The 21,750-nt window shown below is 36.9% G+C and overlaps 1 protein-coding gene across 1 annotated transcript in view; it reads right to left on the reverse strand.

Moving 5' to 3' along the window:
- The window catches only part of LOC106867629 (uncharacterized), a 252,388-nt gene that overhangs the window by 97,981 nt on the left and 132,657 nt on the right, over positions 1-21,750 (reverse strand). The window contains exons 73-94 of the mRNA XM_089340670.1: positions 21,042-21,286; positions 20,739-20,922; positions 19,909-20,217; positions 19,054-19,298; positions 18,758-18,974; positions 16,786-16,938; positions 14,693-14,937; positions 14,390-14,573; positions 13,608-13,868; positions 12,752-12,996; positions 12,456-12,672; positions 10,484-10,636; positions 8,391-8,635; positions 8,088-8,271; positions 7,258-7,566; positions 6,402-6,646; positions 6,106-6,322; positions 4,134-4,286; positions 2,041-2,285; positions 1,738-1,921; positions 908-1,216; positions 52-296 (exon numbers count right to left, since the gene is read on the reverse strand). Coding sequence (XP_089196796.1) covers positions 52-296; positions 908-1,216; positions 1,738-1,921; positions 2,041-2,285; positions 4,134-4,286; positions 6,106-6,322; positions 6,402-6,646; positions 7,258-7,566; positions 8,088-8,271; positions 8,391-8,635; positions 10,484-10,636; positions 12,456-12,672; positions 12,752-12,996; positions 13,608-13,868; positions 14,390-14,573; positions 14,693-14,937; positions 16,786-16,938; positions 18,758-18,974; positions 19,054-19,298; positions 19,909-20,217; positions 20,739-20,922; positions 21,042-21,286 — 4,994 coding nt within the window. The remainder of the gene's footprint in view (positions 1-51; positions 297-907; positions 1,217-1,737; positions 1,922-2,040; positions 2,286-4,133; positions 4,287-6,105; positions 6,323-6,401; positions 6,647-7,257; positions 7,567-8,087; positions 8,272-8,390; positions 8,636-10,483; positions 10,637-12,455; positions 12,673-12,751; positions 12,997-13,607; positions 13,869-14,389; positions 14,574-14,692; positions 14,938-16,785; positions 16,939-18,757; positions 18,975-19,053; positions 19,299-19,908; positions 20,218-20,738; positions 20,923-21,041; positions 21,287-21,750) is intronic.

Genomic DNA, 21,750 nt, shown 5'->3' on the forward strand with positions numbered 1-21,750 from the left:
CAGCTATGTATATATATGTATAAAATCACACTCATCAAAAATCAAACTCACCTTTAATCTTCCATACATTTTTACTTCATAATATTTTACATTTTCGGAAACAACAAGAGAAATTCGTCCACCGGAGTTAAACTTATCACCAATATCTATATACATAAATCTATTTCCTGCTGTCTTAGTTTCCCAACCAGATCCAGTTGGACGAACATTCCACGTATAGTCCTGAGGGAACAATATTATTGCAGCATTTGGTATCACATTTTCATCAGACATTCCTTCAATATTTTCGCATTCCACTGTAAAAAAATCAATAACGTATACAACATCACAAAACTGACAATCACTGAACAATAGCAGGATATAAGATGTGAAATTCATTCACAAGCAAGACAGCATTATTCCATGCAAAATACATAGCAATTATTACATAGGATTATTCCAAATACACAAGACAATATCAATGTCATCATGTTTCACGTCTCAATAGCATAATGAACACAAATATCAACTTCATCAAATCTAAATATGATACATTAAATAAAAAATGGATAAAATCTGATTCTCATAACAACAACAGAAAAATACACATTCTTATTCCCAAACAGGCATGTCTTTCAATGCATGCAAAATTGTGACGTTTCCATTCAGTCTCTCTGCATTCTATCAACACCAATGCTCACAACTAATGTAATGCACACTAATAAGTGGAATAGAAGAGTTATGCAAGTTTCAGCAACAAGATTATTCATATCTGTCACAACGCAAATATCAGAAATGAAAGCAATGGAGATTAAATTTAAGAAAATCCAAAGCGAATGACACAGAAAGCTACAATTCTGAAATATATGCAAGTGTTTTCAAACATGTTATTATGAATGACCAATAGACATTAGATTACAATACTTACATGGGGTGGTAGACACTGTACTCAGTACAGTGGACATACTGGGTGACACAGTTGTAGACACACTGGGCGACACAGTTGTAGACATAGTTGTAGACACACTGGGTGACACAGTTGTAGAGACACTGGGTGACACAGTTGTAGACACACTGGGTGACACTGTTGTAGACACATTGGATGACACTGTTGTAGAGACACTGGGTGATACTGTTGTAGACACACTGGGTGACACTGTGGTAGGCAAACTAGGTGACACTCTTGTTGATATACTTGTAGGGATCAATGTTGAAACGCTTGGTGTTGATTTGTAAGCTAAGAAGAAAGCAAAAATATTCTATTCAGTGTACCAGTCACACATTTCAAACATGAAATTTAGGAGCAATTATATGCATTCTCATTAACATGTACAAAATGACATTTTTCACATGCAACTCTCATTTCCAGTGGTTTATTGAAGGCTCATCTTATTTACTACAATACAATGAATCTCACACAACATCACATATATTTACATTACATATAATGTGATGAGAATTACATTTCACATTACAACAATCTTGGCAATGTGAAAATCATCTATTCCTGGCTATCTGATAATACGTGTTCGCTGGAAGAATCATTTATACAAACCTATATCTATCTCTGAGATTGTGATATTTAAATTTCTGCACCTATTTCCACATTATTCAAAATGTATCCCACATGTTCATGCACTGGAATGAACCTTACCAACTCTTCCATTCCATTTCCATTGCAATGCAATCTGTTGTGATGACATGCAACAATCATACATAAATGGTATTGGCTATTAACATCATCAGTTTTGTGCTTACTTGTTGGTTTCACACATATCTTCACAGAAACAGTCACTACCACAGGGATTTCATTGGTAGTGGCAACAATGGTCAGTTGAATCTTTGTTTTTCCCGTTCCAGGTTTAATGCTAAAAGCCTCTGTAGGTGTCAGTAACAGAGAAACAACCCTCTCTGGTGTTACACTTACTTCAGACTCCGGTTCCTGTAAAAACCACAAGGGTACATTTAATGTAAATGGAGAAAATACACACTCAGAGAAAGCAGTGCATATCACATATCAAAACTTTGCAAACGCACACACCAGGCAAATATTAAACTCACCTTTACTTTTCCAAACAATTCTACTTGATAAATTTCTACATTCTTTGATGTCACAAGATAAACTTCTCCTCCGTTGTTAAGGTCATCTCCAATATCTATATAAATAATCCTATTCTCCGTAGTATTCGTTTTCCAACCTTGTCCACTCGGTCGAATATCACTTGCATTACCAGCAGGATACAGTTTTATTGCACTGTCTGGTATCACTGCTTTGTCGTCCATTCCATAAACACCTTCACATTTGACTGCAAACAGGAAAACAATACACCGCACACTAAATATATATTTTCTATATACTGAAGCATATATACAATTTCATAATTGCAAGGTAAACATCAATCAAGCTGATAAATGTAAACATATCGAAAGACATACATAACTTAAGATAAATGATAAATATCAAAGGAGAGATATACAAGAATTGCAATTTCAATGGGGCTATGATTAAAAACAAATATGTCTAACAACAAATGCATAGAGCACAATATGTTACTTTCTGCTTTTTAGATAAACCTCTCAATAATAATGCCTACGTGGGTGTAATCAAAAGTAACCACAACTTTACAATATTGTTTTATGCACTTAATTTTACATGTTAACACATTTATTGCCTTCCAATTATTCTCAGTTTCAAGCAATGTGTCGATCCAAACGCATTCTCCTCAGTTCAAAGCAGTTCTGGAACTATTGCAAAGCGATACCTTTTAACGCCTTCATCAGTTATTTTTCTTCCCTCATCAACATTCATAAAACATTTTCCTTTAAGGCTTTTTTTATTCTGGGGAGCAGAAACAAGTTGCAGGGAGCAAGATCCAAAGAATAAGGAATGCACGTAAGTGGTGTCATAACAGTTTTGATAGAAACATCCCACCCACAAGGCGGTGTGTGCAGACACATTGCCACGAAGAAACCACCATCCTCCACTTTCACACACATCAGGGTAGTTTGTTCCACAGTGTCTTGCAAATGATTAAGATCTGCCAAGTAAAATGTCTGGTTAAGTGTTCGACAATCACAAACAAATTCAGTGTGGTCACCTCATTTTGTATCAATGAAATACATCAGCATCTTGTTGACATTAGACTTCACTTGATGCGCATTTTCAGGGCATGGTGATATTGAATGCTTCCATTTACACAATTTCTCATTCATTTCAAGGTCACAGCCAATACAACAGATTTCATCACAAGTGATGCCCTTCGGGAAAACGTTCCGGTCAGCACCTAATTGTACCTTCAGTTCTCGGCACGTATTCAGTTTTGACTGCTACTCACTTTCCGTGAGTACGCGAGGCACGAATTTTGCTGCAATTCCTCTCATTTGCAATCCATCACTCAAAACTCATTGGCACAAGCTCCAGGATACAAAAGTTATATCAACAAACTCATCAGTTATTCAGTAATGTCTCTCCAACATCAGTTCATAAACGTTCAGGATGTTTTTATTTGCTTCGAAGACAGACAGTCGCTCTGAACAGGGTTCGTCTGCAAGCAAAAGGCGACCAGTCCTTAAACATGAAAACCACTCGTAATCTTGCATTTTTCACATGGCAGTGTATTCCTACATTGTTTGAAGAATGACAACTATTTCAGCTACCATTTTAACCGGCACCAATTAGAATTTCACAGAAGTACGTTGTTCCTTTGTTTCAGCCATTGCAGAAATCAACAAACATGGGATAAACACCTTAAAGCAAACATGCACCATGTGGGAGCATGATTTCATTCAATGCCACCAGTTAGCAGAATGATACCTGAGGGTCATATCAGCTTGCTTATTGCTGCAGAATCCTGAACTGAAAGGGGACTGTCCCACAGAGAACATTTCCGGTTACTTTAGGGTATTCCTTTGTATATTCGAAACACTGTATACAAATACATTAAATGTGAACATCAAAACAGAAAAGAACCAATTATTCATAGGACTACTACACACACCAATTATCTACCAAAACTGAAAACAATAAGAGTTATCTTAGGATTTCAAAAGTATTATGTAAATCATGAAGATACGTATTAACCTGAGATATACATGAGAATTTTTCATCTTGTTTAAATATTATTGGCCTATAAACCTGAGACTGCCATACTTACACGGTGTGGTAGATACTGTGCTCAGTACAGTGGAGACAATGGGTGACTCTGTTGTAGACACACTGGGTGACACTGTTGTAGACAAACTAGGTGATACTGTTGTTGATATGCTAGTAGGGATCAGTGTTGAAACACTTGGTGTTGAAAGGTAAGCTAAAACATTAACAAGGATATTCCATTCAAGACACACATTGCAAATACAAACTTTACATGCAATAATATGCATTCTAATTAACATGACATTTCCCCATGCAACTCAAATTTCCTGAAAAATACCATCAGCTCACATAATTTTCTAGAAAGTAATAAACCACGCCATTTATCTTTTGTCAAAATAGACATGGACTTTCACATGATTGACTGTTCCTATATCTGGTTCTAAAATTATGAGTGGTCAGTGCAGGTTGCACAACCCACTAAGAAAGAAGCCGTCAGTAGAGTTCAAATCAGCAATGAGCAAAACCACATGTTTTGTGTACGGATAGTTTACGAAGGTTCAGTTCTCGGCCACATCTTCTTTATTGTAGACAACGAGGCTAGAAACAAGGAATTTAAGCCTGGCTGCCCTTTGGAGATACCTGATGTTGACACACCTTCTTATTACACCTGAATAACTAGCAGAAATAGAGGACGAATTTCAAGTACTCAAGCAACGTCCAAAATGATAGGACCAGGTTAGTAGAACAGTAAGAAATACTGGAGTTGATTTGTTCCACTAGAATCTTCAAAGAGCTGCCCCACAACGCTGACTCAAAACTAATGACTGAAACTACAAAACATAACTTACATATGTAATATACATATTTATCAATATTTCCTACTAATTGCCAATTTAGCTCCCATACGCAAGCTCTCATCAATAAGTACCCAGACTGTTGCCATAGTAATGAAGCTAAAGCACACTGAGTGTAGCCACCTGGCAATGACTGACCTTCATCTCTGTTGTGCATTCTAGCTCACTTCCTCTTGTTTGCAGCAGTGCTTGGAAGGAAGGTGTGTAGCGTGTGGTCGTCGCATTGACCATCACAGAGAAAGTTCTCACGGTAATACTGGCTCACAAGGCTGTGAAAAGTTGCAGAAAGTGTATGGAGAGGGGTGAATGAGCTGCACAGACGAGTATGAGTGTTTCACACATTTCTAAGATGCCCGAAAAAATGTTGATATTGACAAATGTTCTGGAAGACATGTAACCAGAAGAGCTTAGAAAAATATCACAGATGTGTGTGCAGCTGCGAGGAGAAATTCTCGAATCACACAATCCTTGCGTTACAAGAGGATGTGCAGGTTAATTACAGTTCAGTTCAGTCCATTATCACAGACATTTTAGGTGTGAGACATGTGTCTGCCAACTTTGTGCCAAATCTGCTTTCAGCTGACCAAAAATATATTCACGTTTCAGTTCTACAAGATCTTCTCAGTTCTGTCCAAAAACAATGAAAACTTTTTGAAACCTTAGCATTGGTCTCTGAGCATGTATTGCCAGGTGGTATGGAGGGTATCCAGCCATAGAAAACTTGGCAAATCAGACTAGAGTCTGGTGAAGACCCACTGTTTACCAGTCGTTGTCATGCCGTCCAACCCATTGCTGCATCAACAATGGATGTTTAACGATGATCAAGATGATTCTCTGCTCAGCTTCCTGTCATGGTCAATGAGACATTCTTGCATCACAGACATTCCTTCTAAGCACTGTAGTAAACAGCGAAAGTGAGCTAGAAAGTTAAAACTTCGTACGCATGAACATCAGTGTACAAGGTCAATTTGTGCCAAGAAGCTTCAATCTCTGTGCGCTAGCTTCGTTATTATAGCAACAGTCTGCATACATATTGATCAGACCACATACATACACTCCAAACAAGCAACTAAAGCAATTCTGTCTTTTCGTTGTTATTGCAATGGAATTGTTTTCAATAATTGACAAACATCATTTATAAATGATTTCTGCTATTTAAATCATTAATTTCACACTTACTTGATGGTTTCACACACAACTTTACAGAAACAGTCACTCTCATCGGCCTTTTTGGACTACGGGGACTAATGGTCAATGCAACCTTTCCATAGCCACTGTTTGGTTTTATTATGAATCCTTCACTGGGTTGCAATAGTGGAGAAACAACATATTCTGGCATAGTCCTCTGGTTAGTAGCACTTTCTCCAAACACATATGTTTCCCCAGATGTAGATTTCTGTAAAAGATTATATTCAATACAGTTGCAGCTATGTATATATATGTATAAAATCACACTCATCAAAAATCAAACTCACCTTTAATCTTCCATACATTTTTACTTCATAATATTTTACATTTTCGGAAACAACAAGAGAAATTCGTCCACCGGAGTTAAACTTATCACCAATATCTATATACATAAATCTATTTCCTGCTGTCTTAGTTTCCCAACCAGATCCAGTTGGACGAACATTCCACGTATAGTCCTGAGGGAACAATATTATTGCAGCATTTGGTATCACATTTTCATCAGACATTCCTTCAATATTTTCGCATTCCACTGTAAAAAAATCAATAACGTATACAACATCACAAAACTGACAATCACTGAACAATAGCAGGATATAAGATGTGAAATTCATTCACAAGCAAGACAGCATTATTCCATGCAAAATACATAGCAATTATTACATAGGATTATTCCAAATACACAAGACAATATCAATGTCATCATGTTTCACGTCTCAATAGCATAATGAACACAAATATCAACTTCATCAAATCTAAATATGATACATTAAATAAAAAATGGATAAAATCTGATTCTCATAACAACAACAGAAAAATACACATTCTTATTCCCAAACAGGCATGTCTTTCAATGCATGCAAAATTGTGACGTTTCCATTCAGTCTCTCTGCATTCTATCAACACCAATGCTCACAACTAATGTAATGCACACTAATAAGTGGAATAGAAGAGTTATGCAAGTTTCAGCAACAAGATTATTCATATCTGTCACAACGCAAATATCAGAAATGAAAGCAATGGAGATTAAATTTAAGAAAATCCAAAGCGAATGACACAGAAAGCTACAATTCTGAAATATATGCAAGTGTTTTCAAACATGTTATTATGAATGACCAATAGACATTAGATTACAATACTTACATGGGGTGGTAGACACTGTACTCAGTACAGTGGACATACTGGGTGACACAGTTGTAGACACACTGGGCGACACAGTTGTAGACATAGTTGTAGACACACTGGGTGACACAGTTGTAGAGACACTGGGTGACACAGTTGTAGACACACTGGGTGACACTGTTGTAGACACATTGGATGACACTGTTGTAGAGACACTGGGTGATACTGTTGTAGACACACTGGGTGACACTGTGGTAGGCAAACTAGGTGACACTCTTGTTGATATACTTGTAGGGATCAATGTTGAAACGCTTGGTGTTGATTTGTAAGCTAAGAAGAAAGCAAAAATATTCTATTCAGCGTACCAGTCACACATTTCAAACATGAAATTTAGGAGCAATTATATGCATTCTCATTAACATGTACAAAATGACATTTTTCACATGCAACTCTCATTTCCAGTGGTTTATTGAAGGCTCATCTTATTTACTACAATACAATGAATCTCACACAACATCACATATATTTACATTACATATAATGTGATGAGAATTACATTTCACATTACAACAATCTTGGCAATGTGAAAATCATCTATTCCTGGCTATCTGATAATACGTGTTCGCTGGAAGAATCATTTATACAAACCTATATCTATCTCTGAGATTGTGATATTTAAATTTCTGCACCTATTTCCACATTATTCAAAATGTATCCCACATGTTCATGCACTGGAATGAACCTTACTAACTCTTCCATTCCATTTCCATTGCAATGCAATCTGTTGTGATGACATGCAACAATCATACATAAATGGTATTGGCTATTAACATCATCAGTTTTGTGCTTACTTGTTGGTTTCACACATATCTTCACAGAAACAGTCACTACCACAGGGATTTCATTGGTAGTGGCAACAATGGTCAGTTGAATCTTTGTTTTTCCCGTTCCAGGTTTAATGCTAAAAGCCTCTGTAGGTGTCAGTAACAGAGAAACAACCCTCTCTGGTGTTACACTTACTTCAGACTCCGGTTCCTGTAAAAACCACAAGGGTACATTTAATGTAAATGGAGAAAATACACACTCAGAGAAAGCAGTGCATATCACATATCAAAACTTTGCAAACACACACACCAGGCAAATATTAAACTCACCTTTACTTTTCCAAACAATTCTACTTGATAAATTTCTACATTCTTTGATGTCACAAGATAAACTTCTCCTCCGTTGTTAAGGTCATCTCCAATATCTATATAAATAATCCTATTCTCCGTAGTATTCGTTTTCCAACCTTGTCCACTCGGTCGAATATCACTTGCATTACCAGCAGGATACAGTTTTATTGCACTGTCTGGTATCACTGCTTTGTCGTCCATTCCATAAACACCTTCACATTTGACTGCAAACAGGAAAACAATACACCGCACACTAAATATATATTTTCTATATACTGAAGCATATATACAATTTCATAATTGCAAGGTAAACATCAATCAAGCTGATAAATGTAAACATATCGAAAGACATACATAACTTAAGATAAATGATAAATATCAAAGGAGAGATATACAAGAATTGCAATTTCAATGGGGCTATGATTAAAAACAAATATGTCTAACAACAAATGCATAGAGCACAATATGTTACTTTCTGCTTTTTAGATAAACCTCTCAATAATAATGCCTACGTGGGTGTAATCAAAAGTAACCACAACTTTACAATATTGTTTTATGCACTTAATTTTACATGTTAACACATTTATTGCCTTCCAATTATTCTCAGTTTCAAGCAATGTGTCGATCCAAACGCATTCTCCTCAGTTCAAAGCAGTTCTGGAACTATTGCAAAGCGATACCTTTTAACGCCTTCATCAGTTATTTTTCTTCCCTCATCAACATTCATAAAACATTTTCCTTTAAGGCTTTTTTTATTCTGGGGAGCAGAAACAAGTTGCAGGGAGCAAGATCCAAAGAATAAGGAATGCACGTAAGTGGTGTCATAACAGTTTTGATAGAAACATCCCACCCACAAGGCGGTGTGTGCAGACACATTGCCACGAAGAAACCACCATCCTCCACTTTCACACACATCAGGGTAGTTTGTTCCACAGTGTCTTGCAAATGATTAAGATCTGCCAAGTAAAATGTCTGGTTAAGTGTTCGACAATCACAAACAAATTCAGTGTGGTCACCTCATTTTGTATCAATGAAATACATCAGCATCTTGTTGACATTAGACTTCACTTGATGCGCATTTTCAGGGCATGGTGATATTGAATGCTTCCATTTACACAATTTCTCATTCATTTCAAGGTCACAGCCAATACAACAGATTTCATCACAAGTGATGCCCTTCGGGAAAACGTTCCGGTCAGCACCTAATTGTACCTTCAGTTCTCGGCACGTATTCAGTTTTGACTGCTACTCACTTTCCGTGAGTACGCGAGGCACGAATTTTGCTGCAATTCCTCTCATTTGCAATCCATCACTCAAAACTCATTGGCACAAGCTCCAGGATACAAAAGTTATATCAACAAACTCATCAGTTATTCAGTAATGTCTCTCCAACATCAGTTCATGAACGTTCAGGATGTTTTTATTTGCTTCGAAGACAGACAGTCGCTCTGAACAGGGTTCGTCTGCAAGCAAAAGGCGACCAGTCCTTAAACATGAAAACCACTCGTAATCTTGCATTTTTCACATGGCAGTGTATTCCTACACTGTTTGAAGAATGACAACTATTTCAGCTACCATTTTAACCGGCACCAATTAGAATTTCACAGAAGTACGTTGTTCCTTTGTTTCAGCCATTGCAGAAATCAACAAACATGGGATAAACACCTTAAAGCAAACATGCACCATGTGGGAGCATGATTTCATTCAATGCCACCAGTTAGCAGAATGATACCTGAGGGTCATATCAGCTTGCTTATTGCTGCAGAATCCTGAACTGAAAGGGGACTGTCCCACAGAGAACATTTCCGGTTACTTTAGGGTATTCCTTTGTATATTCGAAACACTGTATACAAATACATTAAATGTGAACATCAAAACAGAAAAGAACCAATTATTCGTAGGACTACTACACACACCAATTATCTACCAAAACTGAAAACAATAAGAGTTATCTTAGGATTTCAAAAGTATTATGTAAATCATGAAGATACGTATTAACCTGAGATATACATGAGAATTTTTCATCTTGTTTAAATATTATTGGCCTATAAACCTGAGACTGCCATACTTACACGGTGTGGTAGATACTGTGCTCAGTACAGTGGAGACAATGGGTGACTCTGTTGTAGACACACTGGGTGACACTGTTGTAGACAAACTAGGTGATACTGTTGTTGATATGCTAGTAGGGATCAGTGTTGAAACACTTGGTGTTGAAAGGTAAGCTAAAACATTAACAAGGATATTCCATTCAAGACACACATTGCAAATACAAACTTTACATGCAATAATATGCATTCTAATTAACATGACATTTCCCCATGCAACTCAAATTTCCTGAAAAATACCATCAGCTCACATAATTTTCTAGAAAGTAATAAACCACGCCATTTATCTTTTGTCAAAATAGACATGGACTTTCACATGATTGACTGTTCCTATATCTGGTTCTAAAATTATGAGTGGTCAGTGCAGGTTGCACAACCCACTAAGAAAGAAGCCGTCAGTAGAGTTCAAATCAGCAATGAGCAAAACCACATGTTTTGTGTACGGATAGTTTACGAAGGTTCAGTTCTCGGCCACATCTTCTTTATTGTAGACAACGAGGCTAGAAACAAGGAATTTAAGCCTGGCTGCCCTTTGGAGATACCTGATGTTGACACACCTTCTTATTACACCTGAATAACTAGCAGAAATAGAGGACGAATTTCAAGTACTCAAGCAACGTCCAAAATGATAGGACCAGGTTAGTAGAACAGTAAGAAATACTGGAGTTGATTTGTTCCACTAGAATCTTCAAAGAGCTGCCCCACAACGCTGACTCAAAACTAATGACTGAAACTACAAAACATAACTTACATATGTAATATACATATTTATCAATATTTCCTACTAATTGCCAATTTAGCTCCCATACGCAAGCTCTCATCAATAAGTACCCAGACTGTTGCCATAGTAATGAAGCTAAAGCACACTGAGTGTAGCCACCTGGCAATGACTGACCTTCATCTCTGTTGTGCATTCTAGCTCACTTCCTCTTGTTTGCAGCAGTGCTTGGAAGGAAGGTGTGTAGCGTGTGGTCGTCGCATTGACCATCACAGAGAAAGTTCTCACGGTAATACTGGCTCACAAGGCTGTGAAAAGTTGCAGAAAGTGTATGGAGAGGGGTGAATGAGCTGCACAGACGAGTATGAGTGTTTCACACATTTCTAAGATGCCCGAAAAAATGTTGATATTGACAAATGTTCTGGAAGACATGTAACCAGAAGAGCTTAGAAAAATATCACAGATGTGTGTGCAGCTGCGAGGAGAAATTCTCGAATCACACAATCCTTGCGTTACAAGAGGATGTGCAGGTTAATTACAGTTCAGTTCAGTCCATTATCACAGACATTTTAGGTGTGAGACATGTGTCTGCCAACTTTGTGCCAAATCTGCTTTCAGCTGACCAAAAATATATTCACGTTTCAGTTCTACAAGATCTTCTCAGTTCTGTCCAAAAACAATGAAAACTTTTTGAAACCTTAGCATTGGTCTCTGAGCATGTATTGCCAGGTGGTATGGAGGGTATCCAGCCATAGAAAACTTGGCAAATCAGACTAGAGTCTGGTGAAGACCCACTGTTTACCAGTCGTTGTCATGCCGTCCAACCCATTGCTGCATCAACAATGGATGTTTAACGATGATCAAGATGATTCTCTGCTCAGCTTCCTGTCATGGTCAATGAGACATTCTTGCATCACAGACATTCCTTCTAAGCACTGTAGTAAACAGCGAAAGTGAGCTAGAACGTTAAAACTTCGTACGCATGAACATCAGGGTACAAGGTCAATTTGTGCCAAGAAGCTTCAATCTCTGTGCGCTAGCTTCGTTATTATAGCAACAGTCTGCATACATATTGATCAGACCACATACATACACTCCAAACAAGCAACTAAAGCAATTCTGTCTTTTCGTTGTTATTGCAATGGAATTGTTTTCAATAATTGACAAACATCATTTATAAATGATTTCTGCTATTTAAATCATTAATTTCACACTTACTTGATGGTTTCACACACAACTTTACAGAAACCGTCACTCTCATCGGCCTTTTTGGACTACGGGGACTAATGGTCAATGCAACCTTTCCGTAGCCACTGTTTGGTTTTATTATGAATCCTTCACTGGGTTGCAATAGTGGAGAAACAACATATTCTGGCATAGTCCTCTGGTTAGTAGCACTTTCTCCAAACACATATGTTTCCCCAGATGTAGATTTCTGTAAAAGATTATATTCAATACAGTTGCAGCTATGTATATATATGTATAAAATCACACTCATCAAAAATCAAACTCACCTTTAATCTTCCATACATTTTTACTTCATAATATTTTACATTTTCGGAAACAACAAGAGAAATTCGTCCACCGGAGTTAAGCTTATCACCAATATCTATATACATAAATCTATTTCCTGCTGTCTTAGTTTCCCAACCAGATCCAGTTGGACGAACATTCCACGTATAGTCCTGAGGGAACAATATTATTGCAGCATTTGGTATCACATTTTCATCAGACATTCCTTCAATATTTTCGCATTCCACTGTAAAAAAATCAATAACGTATACAACATCACAAAACTGACAATCACTGAACAATAGCAGGATATAAGATGTGAAATTCATTCACAAGCAAGACAGCATTATTCCATGCAAAATACATAGCAATTATTACATAGGATTATTCCAAATACACAAGACAATATCAATGTCATCATGTTTCACGTCTCAATAGCATAATGAACACAAATATCAACTTCATCAAATCTAAATATGATACATTAAATAAAAAATGGATAAAATCTGATTCTCATAACAACAACAGAAAAATACACATTCTTATTCCCAAACAGGCATGTCTTTCAATGCATGCAAAATTGTGACGTTTCCATTCAGTCTCTCTGCATTCTATCAACACCAATGCTCACAACTAATGTAATGCACACTAATAAGTGGAATAGAAGAGTTATGCAAGTTTCAGCAACAAGATTATTCATATCTGTCACAACGCAAATATCAGAAATGAAAGCAATGGAGATTAAATTTAAGAAAATCCAAAGCGAATGACACAGAAAGCTACAATTCTGAAATATATGCAAGTGTTTTCAAACATGTTATTATGAATGACCAATAGACATTAGATTACAATACTTACATGGTGTGGTAGACACTGTACTCAGTACAGTGGACATACTGGGTGACACAGTTGTAGACACACTGGGCGACACAGTTGTAGACACAGTTGTAGACACACTGGGTGACACTGTTGTAGACACATTGGATGACACTGTTGTAGAGACACTGGGTGATACTGTTGTAGACACACTGGGTGACACTGTGGTAGGCAAACTAGGTGACACTCTTGTTGATATACTTGTAGGGATCAATGTTGAAACGCTTGGTGTTGATTTGTAAGCTAAGAAGAAAGCAAAAATATTCTATTCAGTGTACCAGTCACACATTTCAAACATGAAATTTAGGAGCAATTATATGCATTCTCATTAACATGTACAAAATGACATTTTTCACATGCAACTCTCATTTCCAGTGGTTTTTTGAAGGCTCATCTTATTTACTACAATACAATGAATCTCACACAACATCACATATATTTACATTACATATAATGTGATGAGAATTACATTTCACATTACAACAATCTTGGCAATGTGAAAATCATCTATTCCTGGCTATCTGATAATACGTGTTCGCTGGAAGAATCATTTATACAAACCTATATCTATCTCTGAGATTGTGATATTTAAATTTCTGCACCTATTTCCACATTATTCAAAATGTATCCCACATGTTCGTGCACTGGAATGAACCTTACCAACTCTTCCATTCCATTTCCATTGCAATGCAATCTGTTGTGATGACATGCAACAATCATACATAAATGGTATTGGCTATTAACATCATCAGTTTTGTGCTTACTTGTTGGTTTCACACATATCTTCACAGAAACAGTCACTACCACAGGGATTTCATTGGTAGTGGCAACAATGGTCAGTTGAATCTTTGTTTTTCCCGTTCCAGGTTTAATGCTAAAAGCCTCTGTAGGTGTCAGTAACAGAGAAACAACCCTCTCTGGTGTTTCACTTACTTCAGACTCCGGTTCCTGTAAAAACCACAAGGGTACATTTAATGTAAATGGAGAAAATACACACTCAGAGAAAGCAGTGCATATCACATATCAAAACTTTGCAAACACACACACCAGGCAAATATTAAACTCACCTTTACTTTTCCAAACAATTCTACTTGATAAATTTCTACATTCTTTGATGTCACAAGATAAACTTCTCCTCCGTTGTTAAGGTCATCTCCAATATCTATATAAATAATCCTATTCTCCGTAGTATTCGTTTTCCAACCTTGTCCACTCGGTCGAATATCACTTGCATTACCAGCAGGATACAGTTTTATTGCACTGTCTGGTATCACTGCTTTGTCGTCCATTCCATAAACACCTTCACATTTGACTGCAAACAGGAAAACAATACACCGCACACTAAATATATATTTTCTATATACTGAAGCATATATACAATTTCATAATTGCAAGGTAAACATCAATCAAGCTGATAAATATAAACATATCGAAAGACATACATAACTTAAGATAAATGATAAATATCAAAGGAGAGATATACAAGAATTGCAATTTCAATGGGGCTATGATTAAAAACAAATATGTCTAACAACAAATGCATAGAGCACAATATGTTACTTTCTGCTTTTTAGCTAAACCTCTCAATAATAATGCCTACGTGGGTGTAATCAAAAGTAACCACAACTTTACAATATTGTTTTATGCACTTAATTTTACATGTTAACACATTTATTGCCTTCCAATTATTCTCAGTTTCAAGCAATGTGTCGATCCAAACGCATTCTCCTCAGTTCAAAGCAGTTCTGGAACTATTGCAAAGCGATACCTTTTAACGCCTTCATCAGTTATTTTTCTTCCCTCATCAACATTCATAAAACATTTTCCTTTAAGGCTTTTTTTATTCTGGGGAGCAGAAACAAGTTGCAGGGAGCAAGATCCAAAGAATAAGGAATGCACGTAAGTGGTGTCATAACAGTTTTGATAGAAACATCCCACACACAAGGCGGTGTGTGCAGACACATTGCCACGAAGAAACCACCATCCTCCACTTTCACACACATCAGGGTAGTTTGTTCCACAGTGTCTTGCAAATGATTAAGATCTGCCAAGTAAAATGTCTGGTTAAGTGTTCGACAATCACAAACAAATTCAGTGTGGTCACCTCATTTTGTATCAATGAAATACATCAGCATCTTGTTGACATTAGACTTCACTTGATGCGCATTTTCAGGGCATGGTGATATTGAATGCTTCCATTTACACAATTTCTCATTCATTTCAAGGTCACAGCCAATACAACAGATTTCATCACAAGTGATGCCCTTCGGGAAAACGTTCCGGTCAGCACCTAATTGTACCTTCAGTTCTCGGCACGTATTCAGTTTTGACTGCTACTCACTTTCCGTGAGTACGCGAGGCACGAATTTTGCTGCAATTCCTCTCATTTGCAATCCATCACTCAAAACTCATTGGCACAAGCTCCAGGATACAAAAGTTATATCAACAAACTCATCAGTTATTCAGTAATGTCTCTCCAACATCAGTTCATGAACGTTCAGGATGTTTTTATTTGCTTCGAAGACAGACAGTCGCTCTGAACAGGGTTCGTCTGCAAGCAAAAGGCGACCAGTCCTTAAACATGAAAACCACTCGTAATCTTGCATTTTTCACATGGCAGTGTATTCCTACACTGTTTGAAGAATGACAACTATTTCAGCTACCATTTTAACCGGCGCCAATTAGAATTTCACAGAAGTACGTTGTTCCTTTGTTTCAGCCATTGCAAAAATCAACAAACATGGGATAAACACCGTAAAACAAACATGCACCATGTGGGAGCATGATTTCATTCAATGCCACCAGTTAGCAGAATGATACCTGAGGGTCATATCAGCTTGCTTATTGCTGCAGAAGCCTGAACTGAAAGGGGACTGTCCCACAGAGAACATTTCCGGTTACTTTAGGGTATTCCTTTGTATATTCGAAACACTGTATACAAATACATTAAATGTGAACATCAAAACAGAAAAGAACCAATTATTCGTAGGACTACTACACACACCAATTATCTACCAAAACTGAAAACAATAAGAGTTATCTTAGGATTTCAAAAGTATTATGTAAATCATGAAGATACGTATTAACCTGAGATATACATGAGAATTTTTCATCTTGTTTAAATATTATTGGCCTATAAACCTGAGACTGCCATACTTACACGGTGTGGTAGATACTGTGCTCAGTACAGTGGAGACAATGGGTGACTCTGTTGTAGACACACTGGGTGACACTGTTGTAGACAAACTAGGTGATACTGTTGTTGATATGCTAGTAGGGATCAGTGTTGAAACACTTGGTGTTGAAAGGTAAGCTAAAACATTAACAAGGATATTCCATTCAAGACACACATTGCAAATACAAACTTTACATGCAATAATATGCATTCTAATTAACATGACATTTCCCCATGCAACTCAAATTTCCTGAAAAATACCATCAGCTCACATAATTTTCTAGAAAGTAATAAACCACGCCATTTATCTTTTGTCAAAATAGACATGGACTTTCACATGATTGACTGTTCCTATATCTGGTTCTAAAATTATGAGTGGTCAGTGCAGGTTGCACAACCCACTAAGAAAGAAGCCGTCAGTAGAGTTCAAATCAGCAATGAGCAAAACCACATGTTTTGTGTACGGATAGTTTACGAAGGTTCAGTTCTCGGCCACATCTTCTTTATTGTAGACAACGAGGCTAGAAACAAGGAATTTAAGCCTGGCTGCCCTTTGGAGATACCTGATGTTGACACACCTTCTTATTACACCTGAATAACTAGCAGAAATAGAGGACGAATTTCAAGTACTCAAGCAACGTCCAAAATGATAGGACCAGGTTAGTAGAACAGTAAGAAATACTGGAGTTGATTTGTTCCACTAGAATCTTCAAAGAGCTGCCCCACAACGCTGACTCAAAACTAATGACTGAAACTACAAAACATAACTTACATATGTAATATACATATTTATCAATATTTCCTACTAATTGCCAATTTAGCTCCCATACGCAAGGTCTCATCAATAAGTACCCAGACTGTTGCCATAGTAATGAAGCTAAAGCACACTGAGTGTAGCCACCTGGCAATGACTGACCTTCATCTCTGTTGTGCATTCTAGCTCACTTCCTCTTGTTTGCAGCAGTGCTTGGAAGGAAGGTGTGTAGCGTGTGGTCGTCGCATTGACCATCACAGAGAAAGTTCTCACGGTAATACTGGCTCACAAGGCTGTGAAAAGTTGCAGAAAGTGTATGGAGAGGGGTGAATGAGCTGCACAGACGAGTATGAGTGTTTCACACATTTCTAAGATGCCCGAAAAAATGTTGATATTGACAAATGTTCTGGAAGACATGTAACCAGAAGAGCTTAGAAAAATATCACAGATGTGTGTGCAGCTGCGAGGAGAAATTCTCGAATCACACAATCCTTGCGTTACAAGAGGATGTGCAGGTTAATTACAGTTCAGTTCAGTCCATTATCACAGACATTTTAGGTGTGAGACATGTGTCTGCCAACTTTGTGCCAAATCTGCTTTCAGCTGACCAAAAATATATTCACGTTTCAGTTCTACAAGATCTTCTCAGTTCTGTCCAAAAACAATGAAAACTTTTTGAAACCTTAGCATTGGTCTCTGAGCATGTATTGCCAGGTGGTATGGAGGGTATCCAGCCATAGAAAACTTGGCAAATCAGACTAGAGTCTGGTGAAGACCCACTGTTTACCAGTCGTTGTCATGCCGTCCAACCCATTGCTGCATCAACAATGGATGTTTAACGATGATCAAGATGATTCTCTGCTCAGCTTCCTGTCATGGTCAATGAGACATTCTTGCATCACAGACATTCCTTCTAAGCACTGTAGTAAACAGCGAAAGTGAGCTAGAACGTTAAAACTTCGTACGCATGAACATCAGTGTACAAGGTCAATTTGTGCCAAGAAGCTTCAATCTCTGTGCGCTAGCTTCGTTATTATAGCAACAGTCTGCATACATATTGATCAGACCACATACATACACTCCAAACAAGCAACTAAAGCAATTCTGTCTTTTCGTTGTTATTGCAATGGAATTGTTTTCAATAATTGACAAACATCATTTATAAATGATTTCTGCTATTTAAATCATTAATTTCACACTTACTTGATGGTTTCACACACAACTTTACAGAAACAGTCACTCTCATCGGCCTTTTTGGACTACGGGGACTAATGGTCAATGCAACCTTTCCATAGCCACTGTTTGGTTTTATTATGAATCCTTCACTGGGTTGCAATAGTGGAGAAACAACATATTCTGGCATAGTCCTCTGGTTAGTAGCACTTTCTCCAAACACATATGTTTCCCCAGATGTAGATTTCTGTAAAAGATTATATTCAATACAGTTGCAGCTATGTATATATATGTATAAAATCACACTCATCAAAAATCAAACTCACCTTTAATCTTCCATACATTTTTACTTCATAATATTTTACATTTTCGGAAACAACAAGAGAAATTCGTCCACCGGAGTTAAACTTATCACCAATATCTATATACATAAATCTATTTCCTGCTGTCTTAGTTTCCCAACCAGATCCAGTTGGACGAACATTCCACGTATAGTCCTGAGGGAACAATATTATTGCAGCATTTGGTATCACATTTTCATCAGACATTCCTTCAATATTTTCGCATTCCACTGTAAAAAAATCAATAACGTATACAACATCACAAAACTGACAATCACTGAACAATAGCAGGATATAAGATGTGAAATTCATTCACAAGCAAGACAGCATTATTCCATGCAAAATACATAGCAATTATTACATAGGATTATTCCAAATACACAAGACAATATCAATGTCATCATGTTTCACGTCTCAATAGCATAATGAACACAAATATCAACTTCATCAAATCTAAATATGATACATTAAATAAAATTGGATAAAATCTGATTCTCATAACAACAACAGAAAAATACACATTCTTATTCCCAAACAGGCATGTCTTTCAATGCATGCAAAATTGTGACGTTTCCATTCAGTCTCTCTGCATTCTATCAACACCAATGCTCACAACTAATGTAATGCACACTAATAAGTGGAATAGAAGAGTTATGCAAGTTTCAGCAACAAGATTATTCATATCTGTCACAACGCAAATATCAGAAATGAAAGCAATGGAGATTAAATTTAAGAAAATCCAAAGCGAATGACACAGAAAGCTACAATTCTGAAATATATGCAAGTGTTTTCAAACATGTTATTATGAATGACCAATAGACATTAGATTACAATACTTACATGGGGTGGTAGACACTGTACTCAGTACAGTGGACATACTGGGTGACACAGTTGTAGACACACTGGGCGACACAGTTGTAGACATAGTTGTAGACACACTGGGTGACACAGTTGTAGAGACACTGGGTGACACAGTTGTAGACACACTGGGTGACACTGTTGTAGACACATTGGATGACACTGTTGTAGAGACACTGGGTGATACTGTTGTAGACACACTGGGTGACACTGTGGTAGGCAAACTAGGTGACACTCTTGTTGATATACTTGTAGGGATCAATGTTGAAACGCTTGGTGTTGATTTGTAAGCTAAGAAGAAAGCAAAAATATTCTATTCAGTGTACCAGTCACACATTTCAAACATGAAATTTAGGAGCAATTATATGCATTCTCATTAACATGTACAAAATGACATTTTTCACATGCAACTCTCATTTCCAGTGGTTTATTGAAGGCTCATCTTATTTACTACAATACAATGAATCTCACACAACATCACATATATTTACATTACATATAATGTGATGAGAATTACATTTCACATTACAACAATCTTGGCAATGTGAAAATCATCTATTCCTGGCTATCTGATAATACGTGTTCGCTGGAAGAATCATTTATACAAACCTATATCTATCTCTGAGATTGTGATATTTAAATTTCTGCACCTATTTCCACATTATTCAAAATGTATCCCACATGTTCATGCACTGGAATGAACCTTACTAACTCTTCCATTCCATTTCCATTGCAATGCAATCTGTTGTGATGACATGCAACAATCATACATAAATGGTATTGGCTATTAACATCATCAGTTTTGTGCTTACTTGTTGGTTTCACACATATCTTCACAGAAACAGTCACTACCACAGGGATTTCATTGGTAGTGGCAACAATGGTCAGTTGAATCTTTGTTTTTCCCGTTCCAGGTTTAATGCTAAAAGCCTCTGTAGGTGTCAGTAACAGAGAAACAACCCTCTCTGGTGTTACACTTACTTCAGACTCCGGTTCCTGTAAAAACCACAAGGGTACATTTAATGTAAATGGAGAAAATACACACTCAGAGAAAGCAGTGCATATCACATATCAAAACTTTGCAAACGCACACACCAGGCAAATATTAAACTCACCTTTACTTTTCCAAACAATTCTACTTGATAAATTTCTACATTCTTTGATGTCACAAGATAAACTTCTCCTCCGTTGTTAAGGTCATCTCCAATATCTATATAAATAATCCTATTCTCCGTAGTATTCGTTTTCCAACCTTGTCCACTCGGTCGAATATCACTTGCATTACCAGCAGGATACAGTTTTATTGCACTGTCTGGTATCACTGCTTTGTCGTCCATTCCATAAACACCTTCACATTTGACTGCAAACAGGAAAACAATACACCGCACACTAAATATATATTTTCTATATACTGAAGCATATATACAATTTCATAATTGCAAGGTAAACATCAATCAAGCTGATAAATGTAAACATATCGAAAGACATACATAACTTAAGATAAATGATAAATATCAAAGGAGAGATATACAAGAATTGCAATTTCAATGGGGCTATGATTAAAAACAAATATGTCTAACAACAAATGCATAGAGCACAATATGTTACTTTCTGCTTTTTAGATAAACCTCTCAATAATAATGCCTACGTGGGTGTAATCAAAAGTAACCACAACTTTACAATATTGTTTTATGCACTTAATTTTACATGTTAACACATTTATTGCCTTCCAATTATTCTCAGTTTCAAGCAATGTGTCGATCCAAACGCATTCTCCTCAGTTCAAAGCAGTTCTGGAACTATTGCAAAGCGATACCTTTTAAC

Source organism: Octopus bimaculoides, chromosome 2 (assembly GCF_046866305.1).
Source record: "Octopus bimaculoides isolate indiv1 chromosome 2, ASM4686630v1, whole genome shotgun sequence".
Classification (NCBI taxonomy): Eukaryota; Metazoa; Mollusca; class Cephalopoda; order Octopoda; family Octopodidae; genus Octopus; species Octopus bimaculoides.